A 27234-nucleotide genomic window follows, 5' to 3' on the forward strand; every position below is an offset into this window, starting at 1 on the left:
TGTAGTCCGGCGCGGCGGGACTCGCGCTCCCGGCGTGCCCCACGGCGGGGCGGCGCATGCGCGGGGGCGCGCGGCGCGCGTGGCCCGGGGATGTCGCTGCTGAGGCTGCGGGCGGTGCTGAGGGGCCCGGGCGGGCTGAGGGGGCCCGGTGAGCGGGAACGGGGACCGGGGGGACACTGAGGCTCCAGGGGGCACGGAGGGACCGGCGGGGACACCAGGAGAGCGGGACAGGGCGCGAGTGTGCGGACGGAGCTGGGCCGGGACGTCTCACGGTTCTGAGCGTTCTGTGGAGTACACCTGGAAGATGAGGGGGTCTTTTTTGAGTCGTGAGCACCCCAGGGATAGACTGGGGGCTGTGGGATGTTGTTGCTCTCCAAAGGGTTGATTCGGCGGCTCTGGGTCGTGTCCTAGCTGGGGGATAGCACCCACATGCTCTGGGGGTCTCGGGGTGCTGCCACCCCATTGACAGCGCTGGGGTTTGTGGTGTCCCTGGGGTCGTGTTCCTTCTGAGCATCTGGTTCCAGGGGCTGAGGGGTGGCCCTGTCCCTCCTGTGCTGCTGCTGGAGCAGCTGAGCTGAGAAACATCCCTCAGTCCCCCTGTCCATGCTGTGTCCAGCTGGAGCCATGGGGCAGAGTGGGGGACAGGGAGTGTTTGAGGGTGTGGAGCTTCCAGTCTTCCTCTGACCCCCCACACCTCTGCGTTCTTCATGGCAGGGATTCCATGGAGAATCTTCAGGAGCTACTCCTCTGCCAGCACCAAGGAGAAGGCGAACAGAAATGGCCCCTGTGAGAGGACAGAGCTGCTGGAAGGTGAGTGCTGGGAGAGATGCAGTGAGCAGACAGCAGGCAGACCAACCTGGGCTGTTGCTTTTTCCCTGGCAGTGACATTGCTGGGTGCCTGGCATGCTGGGGGTGGGTTCCTGGTATGCTGGGTGGGTTCCTGGGATGCTGGGGTGGGTTCCTGGGATGCTGGGGAGGGTTCCTGGATGCTGGGGTGGGTTCCTGGGGTGCTGGGGTGGGTTCCTGGTATGCTGGGGTGGATTCCAGGGATGCTGGGGAGGGTTCCTGGATGCTGGGTGGATTCCAGGGATGCTGGGGTGGTTCCAGGGATGCTGGGGTGGGCTCCAGGGATGCTGGGGTGGGTTCCAGGGATGCTGGGGTGGGTTCCAGGGATGCTGGGGTGGGTTCCTGGGATGCTGGGTGGGTTCCTGGGATGCTGGGGTGGGTTCCTGGGATGCTGGGGTGGGTTCCTGGGATGCTGGGGTGGGTTCCTGGGATGCTGGGGTGGGTTCCAGGGATGCTGGGGTGGGTTCCAGGGATGCTGGGGAGGGTTCCTGGGATGCTGGGGAGGGTTCCTGGATGCTGGGTGGGCTCCAGCTTGCAGGTAGATCTCAGAGAGACAGAGGTTGGTATCTCTGGAGCAGGGCTGGCCAAGGAGGGATGAAGTTCTTGTGTGAATCCTTTTTTCTGAGCATGATCCTGGTACTTCCAGGGTGAGGACAGGACAGAGCTTTTTGCTGTGCCCTGTCTCCCATCACCTCTGTGTTTCCCACTAGTGCTGAAAGCTCGAGCCAAGCAGCTCCAGGGCAGTAACATCCCAGAGGTGACAGTCAGCAAAGTGGAACTGGCTGCACTGGACAATGACAAGTACCAGGAGGCTGTGGTCCCTGGCCCCAAGGAGAAGCAGCCCATTCCCAGGGCACAGGGTAATGGCCTGGCTCGGTCCAGCAACTGGGCCAAAAAGCTGCAGAAGGAGATGTACAGCCAGCAGCCAAAGATGAAGCAGGAATTGCCCAGTGCTGCCTCCCAGCTGGGTCTAGAGAGCCAGGCCAAGGCAGAGGCCACACCCAAAACAAAAACTATGAAAAGCCCAAAGATCCCAAAGATGAAAGCAACCACTGCCTGGAACCAGAGCTCTGGCAGCCCCCACAACAAGCCCAGGGTGGTGGAAGTGAAGGGAGCTGAGGAGCTGAAGAGGCCTCAGAGGATGCCAAAGGACAAGAGTAACCAGCAGGTGCTGCAGCAAACCATCCAGACCAACCTGGAGTGCTTCCTGTTCCTGCAGCAGGCAGAGGAGGCTGAGAGGTACCTCCTGCTGTGCCACAGCTCCCCTGTGAAGAGGAAGGTGCTGGATGTGGGTGCCTTCAACATCGTCATGCGCATCTGGGCCAGGAAGGTACCAAAGCCTGGCTGCTCCGGGTGGGAGAGGGGCTGGCTCCTGAGGAGGAGCCTCCAGCTGGTTTGACCCGTGCTTGTCACTTCAGCAAGTGTCCAAGCAGTGCTGCTGGCATGAGGCCACAGACCCGTGTGAGCTAGCTTTGAGAGGAGTGGGGAAAGGGTAGGGTAGACCTGACTAAATCTGAGCAGTAGAGGGGCGTGGAGCTGGGATTTTGGGGCTGTTGGTGTCAGTGTGCACAGCCCCCTTCCTTTCTCAGTGTGCACAGCCCCTTCCCTTCTCAGTGTGCACAGCCCCTTCCCTTCTCAGTGTGCACAGCCTTCTTCCCAATGTTCACAGTCTCCTTCCTTTCTCAGTGTGCACAGCCTCCTTCCCAATGTCCACAGCCTCCTTCCTTTAGTGTGCACAGCCCCTTTCCCTTCTCAGTGTGCACAGCCTCCTTCCTTTCTGTGTCCATGGCCTCTTTCTTTTTTCAGTGTGCACAGCCTCCTTCCCTTCTCCCTCCTTTCCTTTCTCAGTGTGCACAGCCCCCTCCCCTTCTCAGTGACCCCAGCCTCCTTTCCTTTCTCAATGACCACAGCCTCCTTCCTTTCTCAATGTCCATGGTCTCCTTCCTTTCTCAGTGTGCACGGCCTTCTCCCCTTCTCCCTCCTTTCCTTCTCAGTGTCCACAGCCTCCTTTTCTTGCCCACAGTCCCTTTCCCTTCCCAGTGTGCACAGCCTCCTTCCTGGTGTGCACAGCCTCCCTGCTCTCTCTCCTGCAGGGCTGTTTGAACCGCCTGGACCGATTGTTTTCCATCCTGGAGGCTGCTGGGCTCCAGCCCAACCTGGACTCCTATGCCACAGCCCTGGAGTGCACGGGCCGGAGCCAGTCACCTCCCAAAGCCATCCTGAGGTAACACCCTGCCTCAGGTGCTCCACCTGCTGTGCTTGGAGAGCTGGGAGATGCAGGGGGTTGGGGTCAGGAAAAGCTGTCCCCTTTGTGTGCCCACCTGGATGCTCTGAGCCACTTCTCATGGCCAGATTTTGGTGTGGGTGGAGCACATTCCCTGCCACCCCCAGCTGCTGGGGAGTTTGCCTGAGATTGTGCATGGAGAGGAGATGTGGAAGGTGAGAACAGGCACTGTTCCCCCCAGAGCTGGGCTGGGAGAGGCCCTCTCCAGTCAGGAATTCCTTGGTTCCACACCCATCCCAGGCATCTCATTCCTTCTGGCCCCTCTGTTGCTGCCTGGTGGGAATGGCTTGGCTCCTTGGTTTGTTTTTATGGCTCCTCTGTTTGTTTTTATGGTATACTTCTGTGGGGCTTGCCCATTTTGGTGGGCTCAATCACATAGCTGGTTCCTGCAGGGCTCTCCAGAGGAACTTGGTCAGGAGATTCAGGTAGATTTTATAGAGGATAATGGACAGGAAAGTGTCAGTGCTAAAGATAGCGAGATTGTAGATAGTAGATTTCATGGACAGGAAAGTGTCAGTACTAAAGGGAGCAGCTGAAAGAGCCCTGGAAGATCCCACAGGCTGGGCCTGGGGGCAGTGCCTGAGGCTGGAGGCACAGCCAGCTCCTCTCCAGAGGATGGAGAAAGCTTCTGATGCACTAGTGTGAACCTCAGGGATGTATCACTGCTCTCTGTCCTTTGGCTGCTGACAAATTCAAGATGCCTTCAGGGGAATATCTCCAGTCAGATGCCTCTGAGGGGGCTGGCAGTGGCTGTGCTGGACGTGTGGAGCTGTGTCAGGGCAGCACAGGCTGTGGGGCTGCCTGTGGGCAGCTGCAGTGGCCTCCCTGCCCAGGAAGCTCTGCAGCAGTGCAGGCTGAGGGATGGACACCTGATCCCTGTAACCTGAGGCTGGTGGTGACCTTGTGGGACAGGCTGTGCTGAGGCAGCTCCTGTACAACATGCTCAGGCCCTTGGGGAAGATCAAGCCTGTCCTGTCTGCCCCTCCTCAGGTACCTGCAGCAGCTGAACAGCAGTGGCTTCCATGTGGATGAGCTCTTCCAAAAGTGCCTGTTTGAGGAAGATGAGAAGGAGATGGTGCTGCAGGCCATCAGGACTGTCCAGCCCAACTACCAGCTGCCTCCTCCACCCAGCCCCAAGATCTGCAAGTCTTCTCTGCTCCAGGACTTCTATTCCAGAGTAAGCCACAGTGCTCAGGGAGCTGTTGAAGCTGGCCAGGTGTTCTTAGGTGCAGCCCAGGGGAGGGCTAGAAAGTAGAAAGAAAGAGCTTTTTAACCTGATCTCTGCCCAATAGCCCACACAAATCATCAAATGGATGACGTTACTAACAGCCTTACAGGGGAACAGCAAAGCAGGGGGCTGGAGATTGCCTCCATGCATGGGAGGGGGGGTGCTTGGGGAGGTGCTTGGCCATAGCACAGGAGTAGAGCAGCCTCTGGCGTTTGTCTGCCAGAGAAGTCTGAGACCCAGAAGTCCCAGCACGGTGCTTTCAACCCACAATTGTACCACCATTGTTCCTCTTGCAGGGAAGCTGGGAGAATGAGCATGGCTTCTCTTCCTCCCACTGCCTCTCTCCCATTGCAGGAGACGATGGGCTCATACCCCAAGCTGGATTTCTCGGTGAAGGAGTTGCAGGAGCGCTTCCAGCAGCAGCTGGAGATGGAGCTGAAGAACACCGTGACCATCGAGTCAGTGGAGGCAGCCAAGCCCCTGACCCCACAGGCCATCAAAGCGGTAAAGCTCAGCCCTTAGGCAGCCCTGAGGACCTGTGGGTGAGAGCTGAGGGTCCATGAGCTAAAGAGGGGGCAGCTCATGCTCACCAGCTCTCTTCCTTCCTTTTCCCTGCAGCGCGAGCTGCTGGGCACGCTCCGCTCGCAGTGGCGTGATGCCATCCTCCAGGCCCTGCAGAGCTCCAAGCGCAGCATGGCCAGGCCCAAGAGGCTGTCCAAGTACAACGTCCTCTACCCCTACCTGTGTCTGCTGCCAGATGAGGAGTATGTGGACATCATGCTGCAGGTAGGAGCCTGCCCTACCCTCCCAGGAGTGGGGCTGGGCTATCAGCCGTGGGGCTGTCACAGAGCACTAATGTCCCACTTGAGCAGAATTGGGATTTCCTGAGAGGTTTACCAGGTTATTGGCTGCAGGCTGTCTGCTCCCTCTGCAGAGCAGCCAGAGAAATCCATGCTCTGTCCTGGTTGTTTTTCCTTCCTCACCATCTGTTCAGTATCATAGAAATCAGCATCTTTCTGTGCTCCCTGCACAGCAGCTTTAACTCCTGCTCTGTCTCTCTGCTGTATCTCTCTCTTCCTCCTTCCTAAGACCCTTTTTGCCTTCCCCTTTCCCAGATCCTCAATGATCTGTCTCCACAAGGTGAGTCCCTGGCAGTCCTGGCCAGGGAGCTGGGCTCCAAAGTCTACGACAGGTACATCATCCAGAGGAAACTGCGCAGTGGGCAGCTGGAGAAGGTGCAGCAGATCTATGAGAGCTACATCCAGATGCTGGCAAAGGACAGCCAGGTAGGAGCCCTTGGAGCCAGGATCCCATGCAGGAAAGCTCTGGGCTTTTCAGGGCAGGAGAGGATGAGAGGGGAGAAAAGGGCCAAGCCTACTGCCCTGGGCTCATCAAGGACCTGGTGAGCAGGTTGTTGTCAGAGCTGGGTGCTCATAGGGGCAGGCAGGTCTGCAGTCTGGGCAGGAGGGGCAGGATGATGTGGGACCAGGGTGTCAGCACTGGGGTGTGGTGCAGTGCCACTGTTCCCATTCTCACTGTTGGGCTCAGCCCAGCCTTGTGACGGCGTTCACAGGGGTCTTAGGATGAGGGAAGAGATGAGGATCTGACTCCATGTTTCAGAAGGCTTGATTTATTATTTTATGATATATATTATATTAAAACTATACTAAAGGAATAGAAGAAAAGGTTTCATCAGAAGGCTGGCTAAGAATAGAAAAAGAAGAAATGATAACAAAGGCTTGTGGCTTGGACTCTGTCCGAGCCAGCTGGGCTGTGATTGGCCATTAATTAGAAACAACCACATGAGCCCAATCCCAGATGCACCTGTTGCATTCCACAGCAGCAGATAACCATTGTTTGCATTGTGTTCCTGAGGCCTCTCAGCTTCTCAGGAGGAAAAATCCTAAGGAAAGGATTTTTTCATAAAAGATGGCTGCGACACAGCCTCCTGAGCCCTCCTTCCCCAAACACCCCTATCAGGAAGGACCTTTGGGGTCACAAAGATAGGAGAGTCCTTCTCAGGGCCATATCTCAGGTAGATTGATCTCCTTCAGCTGACTCCATTTTCTCCCTCCACCTCCCAGCCTAAACAGTACTTGCCACGGGAATACTGGGAGAAGCTGGTGGCAGAAGCAGGCTTTGGGCCTTCCCTGAACCTGAAGACCTGCAGCTGGCCCTGTGTGCTCCTCATGCGCCTGGGCATGCACATGCTGGAGCTCCTGGTGAAGGCTGTTAAGGTGCCCAGGAACATCCTCAATCGTCGCCTGGAGTCCAAGCCTATCCCTGTCCTCTACCACGTCTACTCCTTCTACAGTAACTGGCAGGTGAGCCTCATCCTGGGGGCTCTGGGGCTGTGCAGGACACCCCTTCCTCAAAATCAGACCCTTGCAAGGCCCTTTTCTGTCCTTGCTGCCATTTCTGCTCAGGGATGCTTTGAGGATCCCTTGATTCTTCATTCTCAGAAGGAGACGAGGCTTTCTGTTCCAGAGTGGATGTAGATTGTAATTGGGATTAGGCTGATGAAGAAGGAAGTTTTGATTTTGTTTGTAATTGTGTTGGGGGTGTTCTTGAGGTTGTTGGATAGAAGTGGAAATAGGATGGGGGTGGAGAGGGTTACTAGGGTTAAGATTATGAATGTGTTTAGGACTAGTGAGAGGTCCATTACTTTCACTTGGACTTGCACCAAGATGAGTGGCTCCTAAGACCATTGGATTACTATTGTCCTTTGAAAGTAAGGAGACTGAGGTTTTATACTCAGATACAAGAGTTAGCAGTTCTTGCTGGTTTTACCTCTCCTTGGCAGGTAAGAAGGGTTTAACCTGACTTGGCATGATCCTTGTGGAATGGCTGACTGACCACAGGCTCTCCCACACTCCAGCCCTAACCCTCTGCTGCTGATCCTCCTCTCCAGGTCGGGCTGATAAGGCCCCATCCCATCTTCTCGCAGCTTGTGTCAAACGCTGCCGAGACCACGCTGACCTTCAACTCCTCTGCCATGCCCATGCTGTGCCCTCCTGTGCCCTGGACCTCCCCCACTTTTGGTGCCTTTGTCCTCAATGACACCAAGCTGATGCGTTTCATGGATGACACCACCCACCACCAGCTGCTCCTGGAGCAGTGTCCCCTGGTGAACCTCCACCCCGTGCTGGATGCCCTGAACCAACTGGGCAACTGTGCCTGGAAGATCAACCAGCCAGTGCTGGATATCATCATCTCCATCTTCAATGACAAAGGGGATGAGAAGCTGGACATCCCACCACCCCTCTCTGAGGCTCCCAAGCCTCCTACTCCTCCTGGCAATTCCTCCACCTGGAGCAAGTCCTTCAAGCACGAGGTGTTCCTGTGCAAGAAGAAGGCTGCAGAGATGCACAGCCTGCGCATGGACGCTCTCTACAAGCTCTCAATCGCCAACTATGTCAGGGACAAGGTGTTCTGGTTCCCTCACAACATGGACTTCCGTGGCAGGACTTACCCATGCCCACCCTATTTCAACCACCTGGGGAACGATGTCACCAGGGCCATCCTGCTGTTTGCAGAGGGGAGGCCGCTGGGCCCCAAGGGACTTGACTGGCTGAAGATCCACCTCATCAACCTGACAGGGCTGAAGAAGAAGAATGCCTTGCAGGAGAGGCTGGACTATGCCAATGAAATCATGGAGGACATCCTGGACTCGGCTGACCACCCGCTCACGGTACGTGGGAGCTTCTGGGAAGTGAAACAAAATGGAAATCAGAATCGATTTTGGAACAAAAACATTATGAAAGATTTTTGAGAGGTGAAAAGGGAGAAGGCAATGCCTTCCTAAATAACTTAAATTCCTAAATAACCTGTTCCTGTCTGAAAACATGATGTCAAAACTAGGGAAGTGGAGGCATGGTGGGAGGAGGTGCTGTGCCCAGGTGCTCAGGGGCTCTTGCCTGTGCTTTGTGGGGCACAGGAGCACTGCCTGCTCCCACCAGCCTGGCCTTTCTCATTCCCAGGGCAGGAAGTGGTGGATGGACACTGATGAGCCCTGGCAAGCCTTGGCATGCTGTATGGAAATCGCCAAAGCCTCCAGGTCCCCAGACCCAGCAGCTTACATCTCTCACTTCCCAGTTCACCAGGTAGGAGCCTGGCACATCCTCACAGCCCGTGTGAGGCTCAGCAGGGCAGGGAAGGAGCATCCAGGTCTCCAGCTCTGCAATCCCTGCTCCACGTGGCTGGGTTTTCTTAGGAATGGAAATGCAGGGTTGGGCATTTTGGCATGAGAACTCTGGTGATTTGCTGCTGCCTGCAGCCATCCATGAGCTGGAACATCTGAGGGCTGCCTCACTTCCCTTGGCCTGAGCAGAGCCCAGCTGGGAACTCGCTGGCAGCTGCTGCAGGGTGAGAGCCAAGCCAGTGTCACCTTCTGCAGCCACAGGATCAGGACTGGAAATTGGCCCAGCAGGGGAACACCTGGCTGGCTGGAGTGCTCAGAGCTGTGCTTTGCAGGCCTTTCTCCACTCCTGCTCTGTGCCTGAAGCCAAGCAGCTCTGCAAGAGCCAATATGGCAGGTCTGGAACTCTGAGGAAGGGCACAGGGACAGAGGTGGTTGTCCCCCACCTTAGGTGACCTGTCACCATGTGCCCTGTGCCTGCTCAGGTGCTGCTCAGCTCCCTGAAGGCACCTGTCCTCCCTGGCTACACAGGGACAAGGCTGATAGTGGCCATGGGTGAGGGGTGGCTGCTCCTTTCTCTTATGAGGAGATCAAGTGGCCATGACTGAATGGGGAGGGCAGCAGTGATAGCCTGGAATATACATGAGACAGCCAGGTCTGATATTTTGATGACAACAAAAGGTCAAGAGAGCAGCTGGAGGTGTGTGGGGAGGGTGCAGCTAATGAAATATCATCAGCAGGGACTTCTTCTGGAGGGTACCAGAGGCTCGTTCAGCCTGAGTCATCAGTGCTCAATTAACAGAGCCATCAGGTGCAGGTGCTGCCTTTCCACACTGCAGGGAGTGGGGAGAGGGTGCAGGGGAAAGGGGGCCCTGCTTGAGGAACCTGACAGCTCCTGGGGTATCTGGGAGATCCTGAGCACAGGGGGCCAGGAATAGCAGCACATCTCTGAGAAACATCCCTGCCACTGCAGCCTGGGGAGAACCAAGATCTTCCTGCGCCATCATTCAGATCCTGTCTGTCTCACCCAAGCTGCTCTTGCTTCCAGGAGGGCTGCAAGGGCAGCTGCTGTGGCAGGCACTCACTGTGCCTCTGATGCAGCTTTGGGAAATCTGGGTGGCAGCTGGTTTCTGTCAGAGGGATGTTTTCAGAGCCAGCTGGGGCTTCCTGAGGGATCTCTGCCTTGGCCTTGCCTTTTCCTGCCTCTGATCCCGCTGCTGAGGTTTTTTGACTGCTGGCTATTGGGGCTGCTTTTAGCATCCCAGATATATTTGGTGTTTTCCCAATTTTCTGGTTTTCAGTGTTTCCACAGAGCTCTGATGTCTTTGGAAACCCACAGAGTTGGTGATGTGAGGTTTCTGCCTTTAAACCTCACAGTTCACAGCAGTTAGGGCTGGACTCAGGCAGGAAACCAGTCCAGAAGGGCAATGGTCACTGCTGGGAGATGGTCACTGCTCTGAAGAGTGGGGAGGGCAAATAATGACCACCTGAGGCCAGGGTAGCTGTGCATGGGGAGGGGGCAGATGAGCAGAGCTCTGTCCATGCATTAACCCCTTGTTTCCCTGGTGCTCTCCCTGCAGGATGGCTCCTGCAATGGGCTGCAGCACTATGCAGCGCTCGGCCGGGATCTCAGTGGCGCTGCCTCTGTCAACCTGGTGCCCTGTGGGCTCCCTCAGGATGTCTACAGTGCAGTGGCCCAGCAGGTGAGGCTCTGTGGGGACACACAGGGTCCTTTTGGACCTGTCTCTCCTCCTCTTGGTGTGCACAGGGTGACACCTCCCGGGGGAAAGGTGGGGATGAGTGTGCAGAGAGCTGGGGAGGCATGAGCTGGGCAGAGACAGGGACTGTCTGTCCCCAAGTGGATCTGACTGGAGATCTGTCCTCATGGAGAAATCCCCTCTGATTTCTGCTGTCCTCACTTGTCCTGAATGAAGCCTGGGAGAACTAGGCTGGAGAGGTGGAAGAGAGCAAGGGATGCTCCTCATCCCTTGGTTACAGCTGGTCCCATGGGTTATGAGATTTTTCTTACTTGAGCTGAGTTGGAGGGAGTGGGTAGAAATTCAGCCTTGGTCCTGCTACAAAGTCTTTGGTTTCTTTGGCAAGACATGATGTGAAATTTGCCACTGGGAGAGTGCTGAGAGGCTCATTCAGCTGGCATTGGACCCTGCATCTCCCATCTGGGTCTCAGCAGGTTTTCTCCAGAGAGCAGGAAGAGTTCATGGGGGTGCAGGACTTGCTCAGTTATCACTGGGGGGGCAGAGGCAGGAGAACCCAAGCTCTGAGCCACAGTCAAGCCGTGTCCTTGTCCCAGCTGGCACCAAGGGACAATGCTGAGGCAGCAGGGAAGGCTCTGCAGGCTCTGTTATCCATGCTGGATCCCTTCAGCAGGTGCCTTCTGTTATCCAGGGTGGGGAAGATTGGCTGCAGGGATCCTGGTGGGAGCTTGGGCCAGGCAGTGCCCAGCTGGGAGGGTCCCCAGCCACAGAGGGGGCTCCAGCCAGCGCGGCTCGTGCCAGCCCTGACTCAGAGGCACTCTCTCAGGTGGAGGAGTTTCGGAAGAAGGATGCTGAGAGGGGTTTGAAGATTGCCCAGGTGCTGCAGGGCTTCATCAGCCGCAAGGTGGTGAAGCAGACGGTGATGACGGTCGTGTACGGCGTCACTCGCTACGGCGGCCGCCTGCAGATCGAGAAACGCCTCAAGGAGATCGATGAGTTCCCCGAGGTAGCATTCCTCTGTGTGTCCCCCCTCCCTGGGTCCTGTCACTTTCCTCTCTTTGGCTGTCCCTTTGTATGACCCATGGCTCTCTGCCTCTGCTCTGTGCCAGGAGTATTTGTGGGAAGCATCTCATTATCTGGTGAAGCAGGTGTTCAACAGCATCAAGGAGATGTTCTCAGCGACTCGAGATATCCAGGTACGGAGCCTGTTGCCCTTTACCTCCACTTTTTCTCCTTCCCTTGTCCATTTATATGTAGACAAGGGGATGCTCCATGGGAAGAGATGATTCTCCTGGCTCCTGGCCCAGAGAGGATCCTCCTGCCCCAGCTCAGAGGTGTGGGATTGTGCCAAACACCCCAGTAAGCCCTGGGGAGTTCTGTGGCAGGAGTGAGGTTGTCCTGTGCTGGGAGGGGATGGGGTCTCCCAGCTCCACACTAACTCCAGCTGCTTCCTCTCCTTTTCTCAAGAACTGGCTGACAGAGAGTGCCAAGCTCATCGCCCAGTCGGGCCGGACAGTGGAGTGGGTCACACCTCTGGGGCTGCCCATCATCCAGCCCTACTATCGCTCCAGGTCCACTGTGGTGAGTGTCCACTGGCAGGTCTCACAGCCCCCACCCTCCCTGTGCCATGGTGGGAGCAGGGAAAAGACAGCCTGGGCTAAGGCCTGGCAGGTTGGCATCACTGGTGGGTGAGCCTGCAGAGCAGGTAGGATCCCTGAGTGCAGGCACATCCTCCAGCCTCATGGCTCCCTGCAGAGCCTGGAGTGTGTGGGTGAGCTGGTGAGGAAGCTCTGTGGCTCCATCCCACTCAGGCAGCTGGGGCACGGGCCGTTCCCCGCTCTGAGAGCCTCCTCAGGGCTCCTGTGACTCAGTCTCAGTGCTGGCACCTCCCACGTGCTGCTGTGCTGACTCACAGCCCCCCAGCCCAGCTCCAGCAGCCCTTCCCTGAGAGGGTGAAGGGGTTCAGATGCCTGCCAGAACCCTCAGGAGGGGAGCTGGGCAAAGTGTCACTGGGCAGTGGCAGCTGCTGTGGTGCTGGGACACTCTGGAAAGACACAGACCCCTCTCCAGAGGGGTGGGGCAGTGCCCAGCCCTGCGTGTGCCAGGCCAGGCAGTGCAGGGTGACACTGGTGCCCTCTCTCCCCACAGCTGAACTGTGGCATGCAGCGCTTGAGTGTGAAAACCTCCAACAGCAGCCAGTAAGTACAAAACCATGGCCTGCACTGCACCCCTGCTGGCCCCAGCCTGTGCTCTGGGGACAAGGCTTTCCTATAATGGAAGCTGTCAAGGAGTGACAGAGCTCCTCTTACTGCCCCTGAGCTGCAGACAGCTGGACAGAGCAACTGGGCTTTGGGCGGGCCCCTGATCCCCAGGCTGGGCTGTCACTATCTCTGTGCCACTGCTGTCATCTCTGGCCCTGAAAGGTCCCAGCTCCTCTGTGCCCTGCTTTGTCCTGCAGGAAACCTGACACTGTGAAGCAGAAGAATGCCTTTCCCCCCAATTTCATCCACTCTCTGGACTCCACACACATGATGCTCACAGCACTGCACTGCCTCAGGTAGGGAGTGGGCAGCTGGGCTCTCACCTGGCTCACAACTCTCCTGGGAGAGAATTTTTGGGGCAAAGAATCACATGGGACTTAGGAGTCCATGGTGGGTGGGAATTTGGGGCCTCTGGCAGAGAAGGAAAGGAGGCAGCAGGACAAGGACAGGGAGATCCTGGGATTGGGAACCTCCCTCTGAAAAGCTGCTGTGCAGGGAGTCCCCCTCTTGTGTGGGGATGCTCCTGTCCCAGCCAGAGGTCCTACATGGGGTGGGTCCATCACACAGAGGGGTCTCAGCTCTGCTTCATGGCACCTCTGCCCCCTCCCAGGAAGGGCCTGACCTTTGTCTCAGTCCACGACTGCTACTGGACTCACGCGCTCACCGTGGATGTCATGAACCAGGTAAAAGTGTCCTCCTGGCTCCCTTGGGAGCAGGATCTTGCTGATCTGTGCTCTGGGCCCGTGCCAGGCCTCGCCTCCCCTGGGCTTTGCTCCATAGGCTGATTGATTCACCCTGAGGTGAGGTGAACCTGGGATGTTTGCTGGCGGTCACAGCTGATTTCCTGGTGCCCCTTCTCCTCCCACTCTGCAGGGAGTGTGTGGGGAGAATCTGTGGAAACAGGCACTAAACAGGTCTGTTTCCACAGATTCTGGCAGCCAGTGCCCCTGCCCTGCCCTGGGTCCTTCCCAAGGGCTTTTGTGCTAATGAGGGTGCACCTGTGCTTCACACCTCCCCAGGCTGATTCCCTTCACCCTTGTCTGGCAGCCCCCCCTTCCCACTCCTGGTGCTTTCCGTGCCCCTCACCTCTGACCTGGCACTGGAAGGAGAGAAAACACCTGCTAAGCTGCACCTCACTGTTGTCTCCCTGGGTCAGGTCTGTCGGCAGCAGTTTGTGGCTCTGCACAGCGAGAAGATTCTGCAGGATCTGTCTGAGTTCATGCTGGAGAAGTATTGCAGGTATTCCTGACCTGTAGGATTTTCCCCTCCACCTCACAGAGGTCGTGTCCAGGTGCTCACAGGTTGTGTCACCTGCCTGGGGGCTGCTCTGTGGGGAAGCTGTCCTTCCTTCTTGCCTGACACCCAAATCACCTTCAACAGCTCTGTAAAAACCAAGGGCTCTGCCCCCTCTTGCTGCAGAACCAGGGGAGGGTTTGGCAGCCTTAGGGCCTGCCCTGGGCTGCTGGGGCTGGGCTCCTGCTCTCACTCTGGGGTGCCTGGTCTGTTTTAGAAGAGCTGAATCCTGTTGTCAGGAGCTGCACTGGGGAGCAGTGGAGGGTGTGCCTGGTTCCAGATAACCTGTGTTTATTTGCTTCCTTCTAGTTCATCCAGCTCCAGCACAGAGCCCATAGCCCATTGGCAGAAGAGACTGAAGGAGCAGCTGTCAAATGTCCCCAGGACAGGTAGGAGCATGGGACAGGAACATGCAGAGCTCAGGAGCGTTTTGGAGACCAGGGGAAAGAGATGGAGTGGCCCCCAAAACCACCAAAAGGCAAAAAGCCAGAGCTGTCTCCTTGGATCAGGTTTCCTCTCCTATGCTGGAGTGCAGAGCCATGGGGCAGAGCAGTCCAGCATGTCCACATTCCCCTGTAGCATTCCTGTCAGTGCTCCCTGCCATCCTCACTGCGTCCCTGGGATTTCCCCCAGGCTGACCCAGCTCTTCCCATCCTGCTCTTGTTCTGCTCCCATCTGTTTCCAACCAGGAGCATTTGCTCAGAGATGGGGAGCGAGGGCCTCGGCATGGTAATTGCCAGGATCTAGATGATATACATGCAATGGGATTAAGGCAATTAGTTTAACTCCTTCTAATCCCTCAGCCCTGTGTCTGCCAGGCCATCTGGCTCTGCCTGACCTCTCTGTGGAGTGGCTCCATGGGCAGCACAGTCCAGGGACAGGGATCCTTCGTGCACTGAAGCCACTTCCCTCCCCCTGTGCATCCCCACCTCACTCTCTGACCTCTCCTTTGCTCCCCTCAGGTGAATTCAACCTGAAGCAAGTGATGGATTCCACGTATTTCTTCAGCTGAGCCTGGCAGCCCACAGGGCCCTGGGACACCTCTGGACCTCCAGCCATGCTGGGTACTGGCCTGCAATGCTCTTCTGTCCCACATCTCATGGGGAAGAAGCTGCAGCCTCCAGCCCAGCCTCACTCTGAGGTGCTGAGGCAAACTGAGGCTCTGCTGGAGCAGCTGCTGGGGGACAGGGGCTCTGCAGTGTTTGCTGTCACTGCTGTCCCAGCACGGGGAGAGGACACCAAGCCCTGCACAGGGCTGCAGCTCTGGGCTGGGGGCAAAGGGGTGGCAGGAGCCAGGGTGGCTCCCCTCAGCCCTCACTCACCCCAGTGCTGTGAGCACTGTCCTTTGCCTGGCCTGAGGTGCTGTCCCTCTCCTTCCCCCTCCACCAGCAGGGCTCAAACTTGGCATGGCAGGCAACTGACCTGCTCTTGGCCACAAGGCAGGTGCTGCTCTGTGCTCTGCTCCAGCCCTGGGCACTGTCCTCACTCTCCATAGCACAGCCTCTGCTCTTCACTCTCTTTTCCAGGGATGAGTTTTGCTGCTGCTCACTGGGGCTCAGGCAGGGAAAACCACTAACTTGGGGGTCAACATGTATAATATTGTAAATAAAATGTTTTTTTGAAATACAAGATGGGACCTGTGTCCTCTGAAATCTTTGCCAGGGGCACGGGGAGGTGGGATTGCTGCCTTCCAGTCTGGCCCTGTTCTGCTGACTGGTAGGGCACAGGGTGTCACATTCTGAAAACGCTTTTGTAGCAGAAACATGGAATTGTGCCAGTGCAGCTACAGCAGGAACTGGACTCACAGGGACCAACTGCAGCTTTTCCAGCCAGGACCCTCCCTTTCTCACTGGACTGTGGCTTCCCAGACCTCCTCTCCACCAGGCTGGTGCTGGAGATAGTTGCACCTTGCAGCTGGAGCTGTGCCCCATAACCACAGGCTCACACTCAGCTTCTTCCTGGCTGCTGCTGGAGCTGGCAGAGGCTTTTCACCTTGTGGCTTTCCTGGCAAGGGACACAGCTCTTCAAAGGACAAAGCTGCATCCCACAGCCTGAGCTGGGGCTGTGCCCAATGTTCCGGCTCCCGGGGCGGGCACGAGGAGCGGGAGGCGCGGCGGGGAGGGACGGTGGCGAAGAAGCAGAGCCGGAGTCGTGCGTAGCTCTGTCATCTGCTGACGTTTATTGCACAGGATGGGCTGGATGGGAAAGTGGACGCTTGGAGTGGGGCCCTGTCCCTCCGGCTGCTCGGCCGCAGGGTGCCGGGGCTGGCGCGGGCCCCGCGCTCGCGGTACATTCAATGTGGAAGGCTCCAGAGTGCGAGGCAGCGAGGCACACGTGCACACACACACCTGCACGCACACCCACACACACACACAACACACGCACAGGCACCTGGAACGCTCGGCAGGTGCCTGCCCCAGCCCCAGGGCTCGGGCTCCAGCGCCTGCCTCCGTCCTAGCGCTGCCTATGGGGACACGGGGCTGTGCTCACCCCCAGCCCCAGAGTGGGGGACAGTGTGTTCGTGGGTGCTCAAAAGCCTCAGGGCGACCATCCCTCAGACCCTTCCCAACTTACCTCCAGTCCTGGACCATCACCCCTCGCCTTGGGTCTGTGAGAGGGGCGCAGGGACACGCGCGGCGCCGGGGCTGCGCCGACAGCCCCAGGGAGGTGTCCTGCGGGTCACACACAGGGATGTGTTCAGGTCATAGATATCATACACAGAGTTGGTCATGGCGAGAATGCAGCTGTGGCTTCTATGGGCAGCCGGGGAGGCCAGGGGGCAGCGGGGCTTCGCCGCAGGGAGCGGGCGACAGGGTCAGACTTTGGTCGGAGACGACACACCCGGGGGGCTCAGCCCAGTGACCCCGCGGTGGGGAGAGGGCCCGGCAGCCCCAGGCCCACCCTCGGCAGCTGCCCCGCTCTGCAGCGGGTGGCAGGAGGGACCGGGGGAGCGGGGCTGGCGCCGTGGCGGGGGGCGGCAGCCGGCGGTGCGGCCGTGGCCCTCACCCGGCGGCGCAGGGCGAGGGGAGCTGGGGGGGCTCCCCGCCGCCGCCCCTCCGGCGCGGAGGTCACAAGTTGGAAGACAGCCTGGACTTGGCCGGGTCCGTGTCGGGCGTGCTGGACGCCGAATCCTTGCGGGCCGCCGCCGAGTCCTGCGGCAGGGCGGGCGGCGCTGTCAGCCCCGAGCCCATGGGCGCCGGGTGGGCCGGGGCCCCCCGTGAGGGCGCCTGGGCCCGCAGCCCGGCCGGAGGGCCCGGGCCCGGCGAGGCGGCGGCCGGGCCCCCTCCGATGGAGGTGCTGGACTCGCGGGCGGACGCCGGGGGGCTCTGGGTGCTGCCGGCCGCCAGCCCGTGGGGCAGCGAGGGCTGCGAGGCCGAGAGGGGCCGCGAATCCTGGCTGAGGCTGCTGGTGTGCAGCGCCTGTGTGCTCTTGTGGGCGGCCAGGCGCTGCGGCGAGCCAGGCGCCGGCTGCTGGCTGAGGGACAGCTGCGAGCCCAGCGGCCCGGGGGCACCTCCGTAGGCGAACGTCCGGCTGGCCAGCGGGCTTTGGGACGGAGGGCTGGCCGCGGCCGCGGCGAAGGCGCTGGTGGAGGCGGGCAGGGCCGTGGGCTGCGCCGGGTCCTGCGAGGGCGAGGGGTTGGCATGGGGCACGGGGGGCTGCGGCTGCGGCGGGGGGCTCTGCTGCAGCAGCACGGGGGACACGGCGAAGGGGCTGGGCACGGCCTGGGCGTACTGCAAGCGGCGCATCATGCGGGGCGAGCCCAGCGCCATGGAGCCCACCAGCGGGCTGGCCATCTGCGGGCAGAAGCTCATGGCCACGGCTTGCTGGAGGGTGGCGATGGCAGAGGTGACCTGGGGCTGGACGGGGCTGTACATGGCCGTGTGCTGCTGCAGCTCCGCCTGCTGCACCATCTCCCGGTCGTACTTGACGATCTCCTGGATGATCTCGTTCTCCTGGTTGTTGAAGACACCTGAGTTGAGGTCGTGCTGAACTTTGTGGAGCAGGATCGAGTTCTTCTTCCCTACAGGGAGAGGAAGCACCTTGAGACCCTGTGCTGGGGCTGTGCTGGGTTCCCATGGGAATCACAGCTTTCCCCTTTGCCAAGACATCCCCCCTAGGTCCCCCTGTGTCCTACCGATGCGGTCGAGACGGTCGATGGCCACAGTCTCAAAGGCCCGTCTCATCATGGGGTACTCCTCCAGCACCTCGTTGAAGTTGTCCACAGAGAGTGAGTAGAGGCGGCAGTAGGTGTCTGCACGGACGCTGGCCGTGCGCCGGCCACGGGTCAGCAAGCAGATCTCTGGGGGAAAAACACCAGGGCTGAGGTCAGAACTCCACCATTAAGAACAAAACAGGGCAGGGTATGAGAACCACCACACACTGGGTGCCCTAGGACAGCAGAGGTGTCCTAGTGACTCTCACAGACCCTGGCTTAGTCCTGCCAGTGCTCACCCCCAAAGTAGGAGCCATCAGAGAGTTTCATCTCCTTGTTGCCCTTGGTGAGGATGCTGACCACCCCGTGCTGGATGAAGTACATCTTCTTGCCGATGGTGCCCTCTCGGATGATGTAGTCACCCGGCTGGAACACCTCAAACTTCAGCTTGGTGAGCATGGCCGTGACAAAGTTGGGGTCGGCGTTGGCAAACAGCGGCATCGAGGCCACCAGCTTGCGGCAGTTGAAGTTCACGATTTCCTGTGGGGAAGTGGGTGAGCCCAGGAAGCTGGGATGTGCTTCCCCACCCCAGTCTCATGGACGCCCTGGCATGCAGATTGTGCATGGACATGCTTCCATACAGAGCTGCAAAGCTGCAGCGAGAGGCGTTTGACCCCAGGCATGGCAAGAGCTGGTGGGACCCACAGCAAGGAGCAGGGGATGCCTTCCCTTGGCAGGTGGGGGTAATCCCCATCCTCCTCCCAGCCCTCCAGCCCTCCAGCCCTCACCTCACGCAGGGGCTCGTTGAGCTCCCCCAGGATGCTGTCCTCATCAAACATCTTGCCCTGGTAGCGATGCTCGTAGTAGTCGTGGATCTTCTGGCGGAAGTCAGCGGGCAGCTTGTGGAAGGACATGTACTGCTCCACCTGCTTGTACTGTGGGGAGAGCTGCTGTCAGCTGGGCCATCCCCACTGCACGGGGCTGGTCCCACTCCTGCTCCTGACTGGGAACCTGTCACAGGCATCTTTTATGAAAAATCCTTTCCTTAGGATTTTTCCTCCTGAGGAGCTGAGAGGCCTCAGGAACAAAATGTAAACCATGGTTATCTGCTGCTGTGGAATGCAACAGGTGCATCTGGGATTGGGCTCATGTGGTTGTTTCTAATTAATGGCCAATCACAGCCCAGCTGGCTCAGACAGAGTCTGAGCCACAAGCCTTTGTTATCATTCTTTCCTTTTCTATTCTTAGCCAGCCTTCTGATGAAATCCTTTCTTCTATTCTTTTAGTATAGTTTTAACAATATAATAAAATAATAAATCAAGCCTTCTGAAACATGGAGTCACAGCCTCATCTCTTCCCTCATCCTAAGACCCCTGTGAACACGGACACAGGTACCCTCACCCCACATGGCTCCAGGAGGGGACAAAGCTGTGGCCCCATCCAGTACAGCCCTACCTTCTCCTGGTACTGGCGCCGGGAGGAGTCCAGGGACTGGATGAGGGCGGTGGCGTGGCCGATGAACATGGCGTAGCAGGTGGCCCCCACGATCATGCTCAGCATGGTCAGCCAGATGTCTGTCATGCTCTCAGGTGCCTGCTTCCCGTAGCCGATGCACAGCATGTGGCTCATGGACTTGAAGAGGGCGAAGGAGTACAGCTCACTCCAGGAGTCGTTCTGCAGTGACAGGGACAATGTCAGCCATGCATGTGTGTGTGTGTGTGGTGAGCACTGCTTGAGGGCCCTGGCTCCATCAGCAGTCCCAGTTCTCTCCCAGCAATAGGAATTTGTTGAAAAGCGAAGTTTTCAAACTTTCCAGACTCCCCCAGCGAAGTAGGCAGGGAAGGAAAAGGGTGAGACAGGCAGGGGAGGAAGAGGAGGAAGCCAGGCGGAACAAAGCAGAGATGGAAATTTGATGAAACAGGATGAGACAGACAGGGGAAAAGGGCCATTTGCAGGAGGCTGCAGGGCTGAGAGGCAGCAATTAGAAACAGGAGCCATTATTTATTAATAGCATCTTTGTGGCTAATGAGCAGGAGAAGGCAGCAGGGGATGGGGCCAAGAGCCCCATGTCAGCATATTCCTCCCACCCTGATAATCCCCTGCTCCAGGTCCTGTGAGACCTCACCAGGGTGACACCAGCATCTGGGGCCGGGTGCTCTGTGCTCCTCTGCCCTGGCCCACGGGGGATGGCATCTCCTGGGGCTGGAGGATGGAGGATGGATGACGTGGGGATGGGTGGAAGCCCTGGGGAGCAGGCAGGAGCGCGGTGTGGGGCAGATGGAACTCACCACCATCCCGTTGATGGACACCCAGCAGTTCTGGGGGAAATCCTGCAGCATGGGCACCAGGAACTGGAGGCAGCCATCCCAGTGGCAGAGCAGCAGCATCATCCCAATGAGGTTGATGATCCTCATCACGGCGCTGGCCAGGTCGTACGTCATGTGGAAGATCTGGGGGTGGGTGGCATGGCAGGAGGTGAGCCTGGGGACTGTCCCCAGTGCCCAGCCCTGCTCAGGGCACTGACCTGCATGGCCCCAGCTGGAAGAGGCTCCTGTGGCTGGCCTGGCTCTGGACTCGAGGTGGCTGAGCTCCACCTGCCTATTTATAGCCAGCGGGTGCCGCCGCGCTGCCGCCCGGGCAGTGCTAATGGCAGCGAGCCTTGACAGGGATCAGGGAGACACAAATACTCTGGGCACTGAGCAGGGCAGCTCCCAGGGCATGGCCAGAGCCATGCAGCAAGGCTGAGCATGTCCCCTCAAAGCAGGGAGGACCCTCAAAGCTGGAGACCCCACAGGGCTGGGGCTCCTGCTGTCCTCCCTGAGCTCCTGGTAGGGGCAGGAGGTGCTGAGCTGGGCAGGGGGATTGAGTCTTACTGCTGGCAGAGCAGGGGATGGTGTGCCAGCATGTGCCAGCCATGCTGGCACCCATGGTGGGTGTTATATCACAGCTCAGGGATGCCCCAAACCCTCCAGGGTGGGTCACAGCCACCCACCAGCCCCACAGGTCCTCTGCACCCTGCCAGCTCGTCAGGGAACCCAGCTCCCACTCTCTCCAGCCATGCAGCTGCTGCCAGAGGCTCCCGGAGCAGGTCCTCACCTCCTCCCACTGGTGGATGTAGCGGATGAGGCGGGAGAGGCGGAGCAGCCGCAGCAGGCTCAGGATCTTGGTGAACCGGACGATGCGGAGGGCACGGGCTGTCTTATAGACCTCAGAGTCTATGCCCTTCTCCACTATGAGGAAAACGTAGTCCACAGGGATGGAGGAGACAAAATCCACCACAAACCAGGTCTTGAGGTACTTCTTCTTGATCTTCTCGGGGTCCAGGATGATTTCTGTGTTGTCCTCAATGACAATCCCTGTCCGGAAGTTCAGCACCAGGTCCATCAGGAAGAAGGTGTCAGAGACCACGTTGAACACGATCCAGGGGGCCGTGGTCTCCTCCTTGAAGAAGGTGATGCCCACGGGAATGATGATCAGGTTGCCCACCATGAAGAGCAGCATCGTGAAGTCCCAGTAAAATCTGGGGAGCGAGAAGATGTTGGGGGATGACACCAGTGCCCCAGAGTCCCCTCCATGCCAAGGGGACCATGCCCTGCCCTCAGGGACCTGTGCCACTGAGCTACCATCACTCTAATGCCAGCTCAGGCACAGGAACCCCCTCCTCTCCCCAGAAACCTCATCCTGCTGCTCCAAACTGCCCCCAAGGTGATCCTGCAGCCAGCAGAGCCCCTGATTGAGGCAGAGGATGGGACTGAAGGCTTCTGCTGGTCTGATTCGGCCCGTGGCAGCAGGTCCTGAGGGAGGGGACAATGATGGCACCAAGCACCAGAGGGGGACACGCTCCAGCTGAGCTGCCCGGGGGCATCCCGTGGGCTGGAGGACCCCCAAACGACCGGGCAGAGTCAGAATCCGAGAGCCCTGGGAGCAGCCCCCTCTTTCTGCACTCCCAAAGTGGGGACCCAAGGACAGGGGACAGCCCTGGGGACAGCCAGGGCCAGGCTGGGTCACGGTTTGGGGGGTGCCGGGTGGGATCCGCCCGCAGCGCGGGGGCGGCGGAAGGAGCGGCCGCGGCTCCGGTGCAGCGGAGCACGTACGGCTGCAGCGGCGGCAGCGCCCCAGCCCCGGCCAGACGCGCGGGCGGTGCGGGGCTGAGCGGCCGCCCCCGCCCCCGGCCCTGCCCGGGCTGCGCTGCCCCTCTTCCCCCCTCTGCCTCACCCCATCCTTCGCCCCTTTCTCCTCGTCCCCCTCTCCCGGGCCACCCGTGACCTTTGTGAGCATCTGCAAGGTCACAGCGGCTCTGTCACGGCAGGACGAGGCGAGGCCACCCCTGCCCTGCCCTGCCCGGCCGGGGGGCAGGATTGGGGGGAGCCTCCTCGGTGCCACGATCACGGACACGCGGGACCCTCGCCCACGCATCCTGCTCAGCCCAGCCCGGGAGCTGCGGCAGGACGGGCGGGGGGTGCCACGGCCACGCTGTGCCCGGGGGGATGAGGGCATGAGGAGGAGCCCCCCACGCACACGGGAGGCAGCGATGGGGCAGGTCCCCACCGCCAGCCCCCCCCCCACTGCGCAGACTAGCGCAGGGCCAGAAGGAGCTGAGCATCCCAGCTCCTGACCTTTCTCCAATGACACCTTCCTCATGTGAGACATTGCCGTGGCAACCGTGAGTGATGTCACTGCTGCAAAACGATGACTTCACACCAGGGCGGTCCCCAGGGTACCCTCGGCAGAGGAGCTGTGCCCCCCCTGCACCCTTACACTGAGCTCTGGCTGCCAGCTGGACCCCCACGACCTCCCAGGGATGCTGTGGGGCTGGATCTGTCCCTAAACCCCCAGCAGCTCCTGCTCAGACTGACCCTGCTGCGCTGCGTGGGTCCCACAGGGGCATTAGCCATGCAAAGCTGCGAAGAACAGAGATTAAATAACCACGCCAGCTGGGCAAAACTCCCCTCTGGCTCCAATCCCTCTGCAATCTGGCTGAGCCAGGGCAGAATTCGGCCTGCAGAGAAAGATAACTGCTCCTGATCCCCCCCTGCACACAGCTGACCCTGTGCGATCGCCCCGGGGCGCAGCCTGCCATGCCAGCGCCTACTTCCTTGGAAGGTTCATGTGCATAGAAAAAAGATCCAATCCAGGCTACTAAAAATACCTGCAAACAAATTAATCAGGATCCTCGACACCCCTCCCTCGCTTCTGACCCAATTGTACGACAGTGATGATGACAGGAGATGCCCAAAGCCCCTGCAAGAGGCGGCTGCCACCTCCCTGCTCCATCACCCGCCCAAGGCCTGGCTCAGTGGTGCTGCCCTGAGGTCCTGGGCAAGATAAGAGTCAGGTCCAAGCCCTAGAGGGGGGCATCAGTGCCAGGGTGGTCGCTGCTTAACTCCATTGGCAGCACTCGGAACTCCAGGGACTGCCAGGGATGATCCAACCCCTCCTGTCAGTGCTGATCCCATGGGACAGACACCCGCCAGGACAGAGCTCCCTTAGAGCCTCCTCTGCCCCTGAGGTCTGAGCCCTTTGGCTCTGGTGGGGCCCAGATGCCAGCCAGGGCAGGAGCAGCACGGGATCAGTGAAGGGTCTGTGTGGGATCGGTGCAGGATTGAGGCAGGATCGGCACTTTGCAAACTCACACTAAACACTCACATTCTAAAAACGAGATTGCTGTGAGAAGTGGCCTGTGCAGCCAGTGGCAGAAGTTTGCCCGAGCTGATGAGCAGTGGTGGCCAACACACAGATCCCAGTACAACCAGTTGTGATGAAGGACTGGTGCCCTCTCCCCTGGAAAAGGTTTTTACCCTGGGGGAAGGGGGTGTAAAGGCTTTGCAAGCTGCTCAAGGACCCAAACCTCCACCATCCCCCAGGTCGGTCACAGCCTGTCCTCCCCTTGAGGTGGCTTTCAGCAGCTGACACTGCAGAGGGAGGGGCCCAGCTCCCAAGAGCCTCACCACAGGCAATGGGAGCACCAGAGCTGCCACACACAGCAGCAGCAAGAGCAGCTGGAGAACCCTGTCCCTCTGCTCAAGACCCCTCTGGGGGCACCATCCAGGCAGAGGGAAGCATTCAAACCTGGGTGAGGAAGGCTCCAGCCAAGCAACACCAGGGATGTGCTCTGAATGCATCTTTGCCCCTGATTCACAGGCAGGAATGGTTCTTGCAACAGAAAATCATCATCAGGGAGAGAACCTCCTGCTCAGCTCCAACCCCAGTCCCAGCCCAGCACTGTGGAGTAACCCCTGAGCAGCCCCTTGGTGGTCACAGGGTGATGGGCACTGCCACCACCTCCAAACCTCCACCAGCTCCCAAAGCAATGCCCCAGGGCTGGTGCAGAAACCCCAAAAGAAGCAATGAAGGAGTTGGCGTGGCTTGGCTGCTCCTCCAGAAGAGGCAAAGTGGGTGACAAACATTGCCCAGCACCCAAAAGGAGGTGGCCCTGCTCCAGCACACACTTACAAGGTCTCTTTGATCAGATTTGCAGCTCAGGATCTCACCAGCCGCCCTGATTGCTTCCTCATCATTCAATATTTATGTAAATAGCAACTTTGGTTCCTGGAGCAAATCTGCCCTGAATTGTGTGTGAACGATGGCAGCACCATGGCCGTGAGGAGCCAGGATTGCTAAACAACACTGATTATGAAATGATGTCACAGATGGGGAATGATTTTCCCTTAAGATGGGAAATGCAGGGCAAACACAGCCAGGTCATGCTCCATTATCATCAGTGGATAAATGCTTTTTTGATTACTTTAGGGCAGGGCAGCATGGGAGGGATGCACGGATGTCCCCAAGGGGCACAGGCAGAGCTGGTTCCTCAGCCCAGCCTGGCGTGGGCCGATCCTGTTCCTGTGCACGGTTGTGGAGCTGGAGGATGCCATGGCTCTGCCTGCAGCTCCTCCCCACTGGGCAGGGAACTCTCCTACGCCACTTCCAGCATCAAAACACAGGCAGCCACTCTGCCCCAATGGCTTTCAAGTCTCCCTCGTTCCAGGAGGATGAAGCCCGTGCAGGGCAGGACAGCCAGGGTGACTCGCCAAGGTCACTCCAGCACCCACCTGCCTGCTGCAAGCACCAGTGCAGGGAGTGATGCTGCTGCACTCTGGGGAATCCTCTGAGGCCTCGAGCCCACTGCAGGCCCACCAGAGGGAGATCCCCGCTCTTGGCAGTTCTGTGGGCTCTGCCACAGCTCTGCCAGCTCAGAGGAGCAGGGCAGGCTCTGCCCCAGGGCAGGAATGGGGCTCACCCCACTCCCAGCCTCCCCCAACATCCCACAGCTGCTGAGGATGAGGAGGAGCACGGGGAGTGAGGAAGGGGAAGCCCCCAGGATCTGCCTGGCACTGCCACCTCTGCTCTGTCACAGCAGGGACAGTGGAGCTCCCTCTGCCCCAGGGCTGGCAGTGGCCGGGCAGTGTGACCAATTCTCACCCCAAACCTGCAGCAGAACCCAGTGCCCAGCCTGGGTGAGATGAGGAGGGGGCTCCACTGGGTTCCCATGGCAGATTCCCAGGGTGGAAGGGCTCAAACCCACCCCTGTGCAGGAAGCCAGCCCTGAGAGGTGCCCAAAGGCCTCCAACTGCTCCTCTGGAAGATGCCAGAGCAGCCCAGGAGCAGCACACGAGGGTTGAAGCAGGAGGTGAAGTGAAGGTGCTGCTCCCTGCCCTGAGCCCGTGGCCACCTCACCTGCCTCAGGGAAACCCAGCCCAGGGGGACCCATCAGTGTCACAGAACCTGAGCTGTGCCTGGGGGTCCCCCTCTCAGGCACCCAGCAAAGCCTCCCTGAGCCACCCCAGACCTCTCACCAGCACAGCAGCACAACGATGGGGGGCTGAGCCCCCCCAGGCCCTGGCCAAAGGCTCCTCCAGCCCCTCGGAGGTGTCTGGAGCAGGGCGCTCGCAGTGCTGGCTCAGCAGCGATGCCAGCGGGGGCTCGGAGTGCCCATCCCCGCAGGATGCCGTGCTGCCTGCCCCAGACAGCGCAGCCATCCCTCCCGCTGCCTTCCACACGGCTCGGGAAGCATTTGCCACTCTGGAGCTCGCCAGGGAAGGAGATGGAGCTGCAGAGCCTTTCTCCCCGGTTTGGCATTCCTCGCCAGGCAGACACAGGCTGGATTCGGGGGCTCGAGTCCTGCCGGGAGCCCGGAGGGTCCCCCTCAAAGCGGCTGAACCCCAGGGACAGCATCAGGCCTCCTTTGGGGGGGGGGGGCCTTCACAACGCTCTGCAAAGCACAGCCCCCTGCCCAGGGAGGGGGACACCGAACCCCAGCGAGCTCCGGGGACACAACCAAGGCCCGCTGGGGCTCGGGAGGGCCGAGCCGGGCCGAACCTGCCCGGGAAGGACAAGGGGACGAGGGGATGCCCTTGCTCAGGCACCGCCAGGGCTCCCGGCATCCGTGCCGCGCTGGGGAGGGGGATGCCCGCCTCGTCCCCTCCCGCAGCCGCCGGCAGCGGCTCAAGGTGCCCTCGGCCCGGCCGCACCGGCAGCCCCGCTCCCGGCCCGGCCCCGCGGGATGCGGCCGAACCCCGCGGGTCCCCCCGCACCTGAAATCGCTGTAGGGGTGGATGATCCAGGCCCCCGCCGACTTGACGCGCTCCTGCTCCCTCTCCACCGCCTTCTGCGAGCCGAACATCCGCAGCGAGAACTTGTTGACGCCGGGCTGGAGCATCGCCCCGAACTGCCGCTGCATGAAGCTGGCCTGGCTCCCGCGCACCTCCTCGGCCGCATCCTCGCTCGCCCCCTCCTCGGCCGCCTTGGCCCCGCCGGGGGATGCTCCGCCGCCGCCGCAGGAGAACGAGACCTTGGGCTCGCGGGGCGGCTCCGGGCCGGGGCTCCGCGGCGCTTCCCCGCGCCGGCACTCGCCGTTCGGGGACCCCTTCCCGCCGCGGCCCCGCGCCCGCCCCGCCGCCGCTGCGGCCGCCGCCGCTGCCGCTGCCCCGCTGCGCTTGGCCCCATCGGCCGCCGCCTCCTCCTCGGCCGCCGCCGCCGCCTCCCCGCCCGCCGCGCCGCGGCCCGCCCGCATCCTGCCGCCGCTGCCGCCGCCACCGAGGCCACCGGCGGCCGAGTGGCGCCCGCCGCCGCGGCGGGGGCGGGCCGGGGCGGGCCGGGGGCGGGCGGCGGGGCTGGGCTGCGCTGGGCTGGGCTGGGCTGGGGGCCGGGCGGCTCCGCAGCTCCCCCCGCCGGCGCAGCCCTCGCCGGTGGGACCGGTCACCGGGCGCGAGCACCGGGATCGGTTACCGGCACCGGTCACCGGGATGGGACATCCAGCTCCCGCCCCGACGGCGCCGGTCTCCGGCAGCGCAGTCCCCGGTGTGCTCGGTGCGGG

The 27234-nt window shown here is 60.0% G+C and overlaps 2 protein-coding genes across 2 annotated transcripts; one reads left to right on the forward strand and one right to left on the reverse strand.

The window, feature by feature from the left end:
* Positions 1–15: 15 nt before the first annotated feature.
* POLRMT (RNA polymerase mitochondrial) lies at positions 16–15394 on the forward strand. Its single transcript, XM_054650030.2, has 21 exons — positions 16–148; positions 715–810; positions 1557–2176; positions 2940–3070; positions 4121–4307; positions 4713–4862; positions 4977–5144; positions 5474–5644; positions 6443–6682; positions 7270–8049; positions 8339–8461; positions 10077–10199; positions 11038–11217; positions 11321–11407; positions 11679–11792; positions 12360–12409; positions 12670–12768; positions 13083–13155; positions 13629–13711; positions 14075–14154; positions 14728–15394. Exons 1-21 carry the CDS (start codon positions 91–93, stop codon positions 14775–14777), a joined length of 3663 nt encoding a protein of 1220 aa, XP_054506005.2. The 5' UTR covers positions 16–90; the 3' UTR covers positions 14778–15394.
* Positions 15395–15921: 527 nt separating this feature from the next.
* HCN2 (hyperpolarization activated cyclic nucleotide gated potassium and sodium channel 2) lies at positions 15922–27014 on the reverse strand. Its single transcript, XM_054650195.2, has 8 exons — positions 26453–27014; positions 21015–21438; positions 20207–20368; positions 19374–19592; positions 18707–18853; positions 18218–18458; positions 17901–18065; positions 15922–17786 (listed from the first exon to the last, which is right to left on the reverse strand). Exons 1-8 carry the CDS (start codon positions 26929–26931, stop codon positions 16834–16836), a joined length of 2790 nt encoding a protein of 929 aa, XP_054506170.2. The 5' UTR covers positions 26932–27014; the 3' UTR covers positions 15922–16833.
* Positions 27015–27234: the final 220 nt, after the last annotated feature.

Source organism: Agelaius phoeniceus, chromosome 29 (assembly GCF_051311805.1).
Source record: "Agelaius phoeniceus isolate bAgePho1 chromosome 29, bAgePho1.hap1, whole genome shotgun sequence".
Lineage (NCBI taxonomy): Eukaryota > Metazoa > Chordata > Aves > Passeriformes > Icteridae > Agelaius > Agelaius phoeniceus.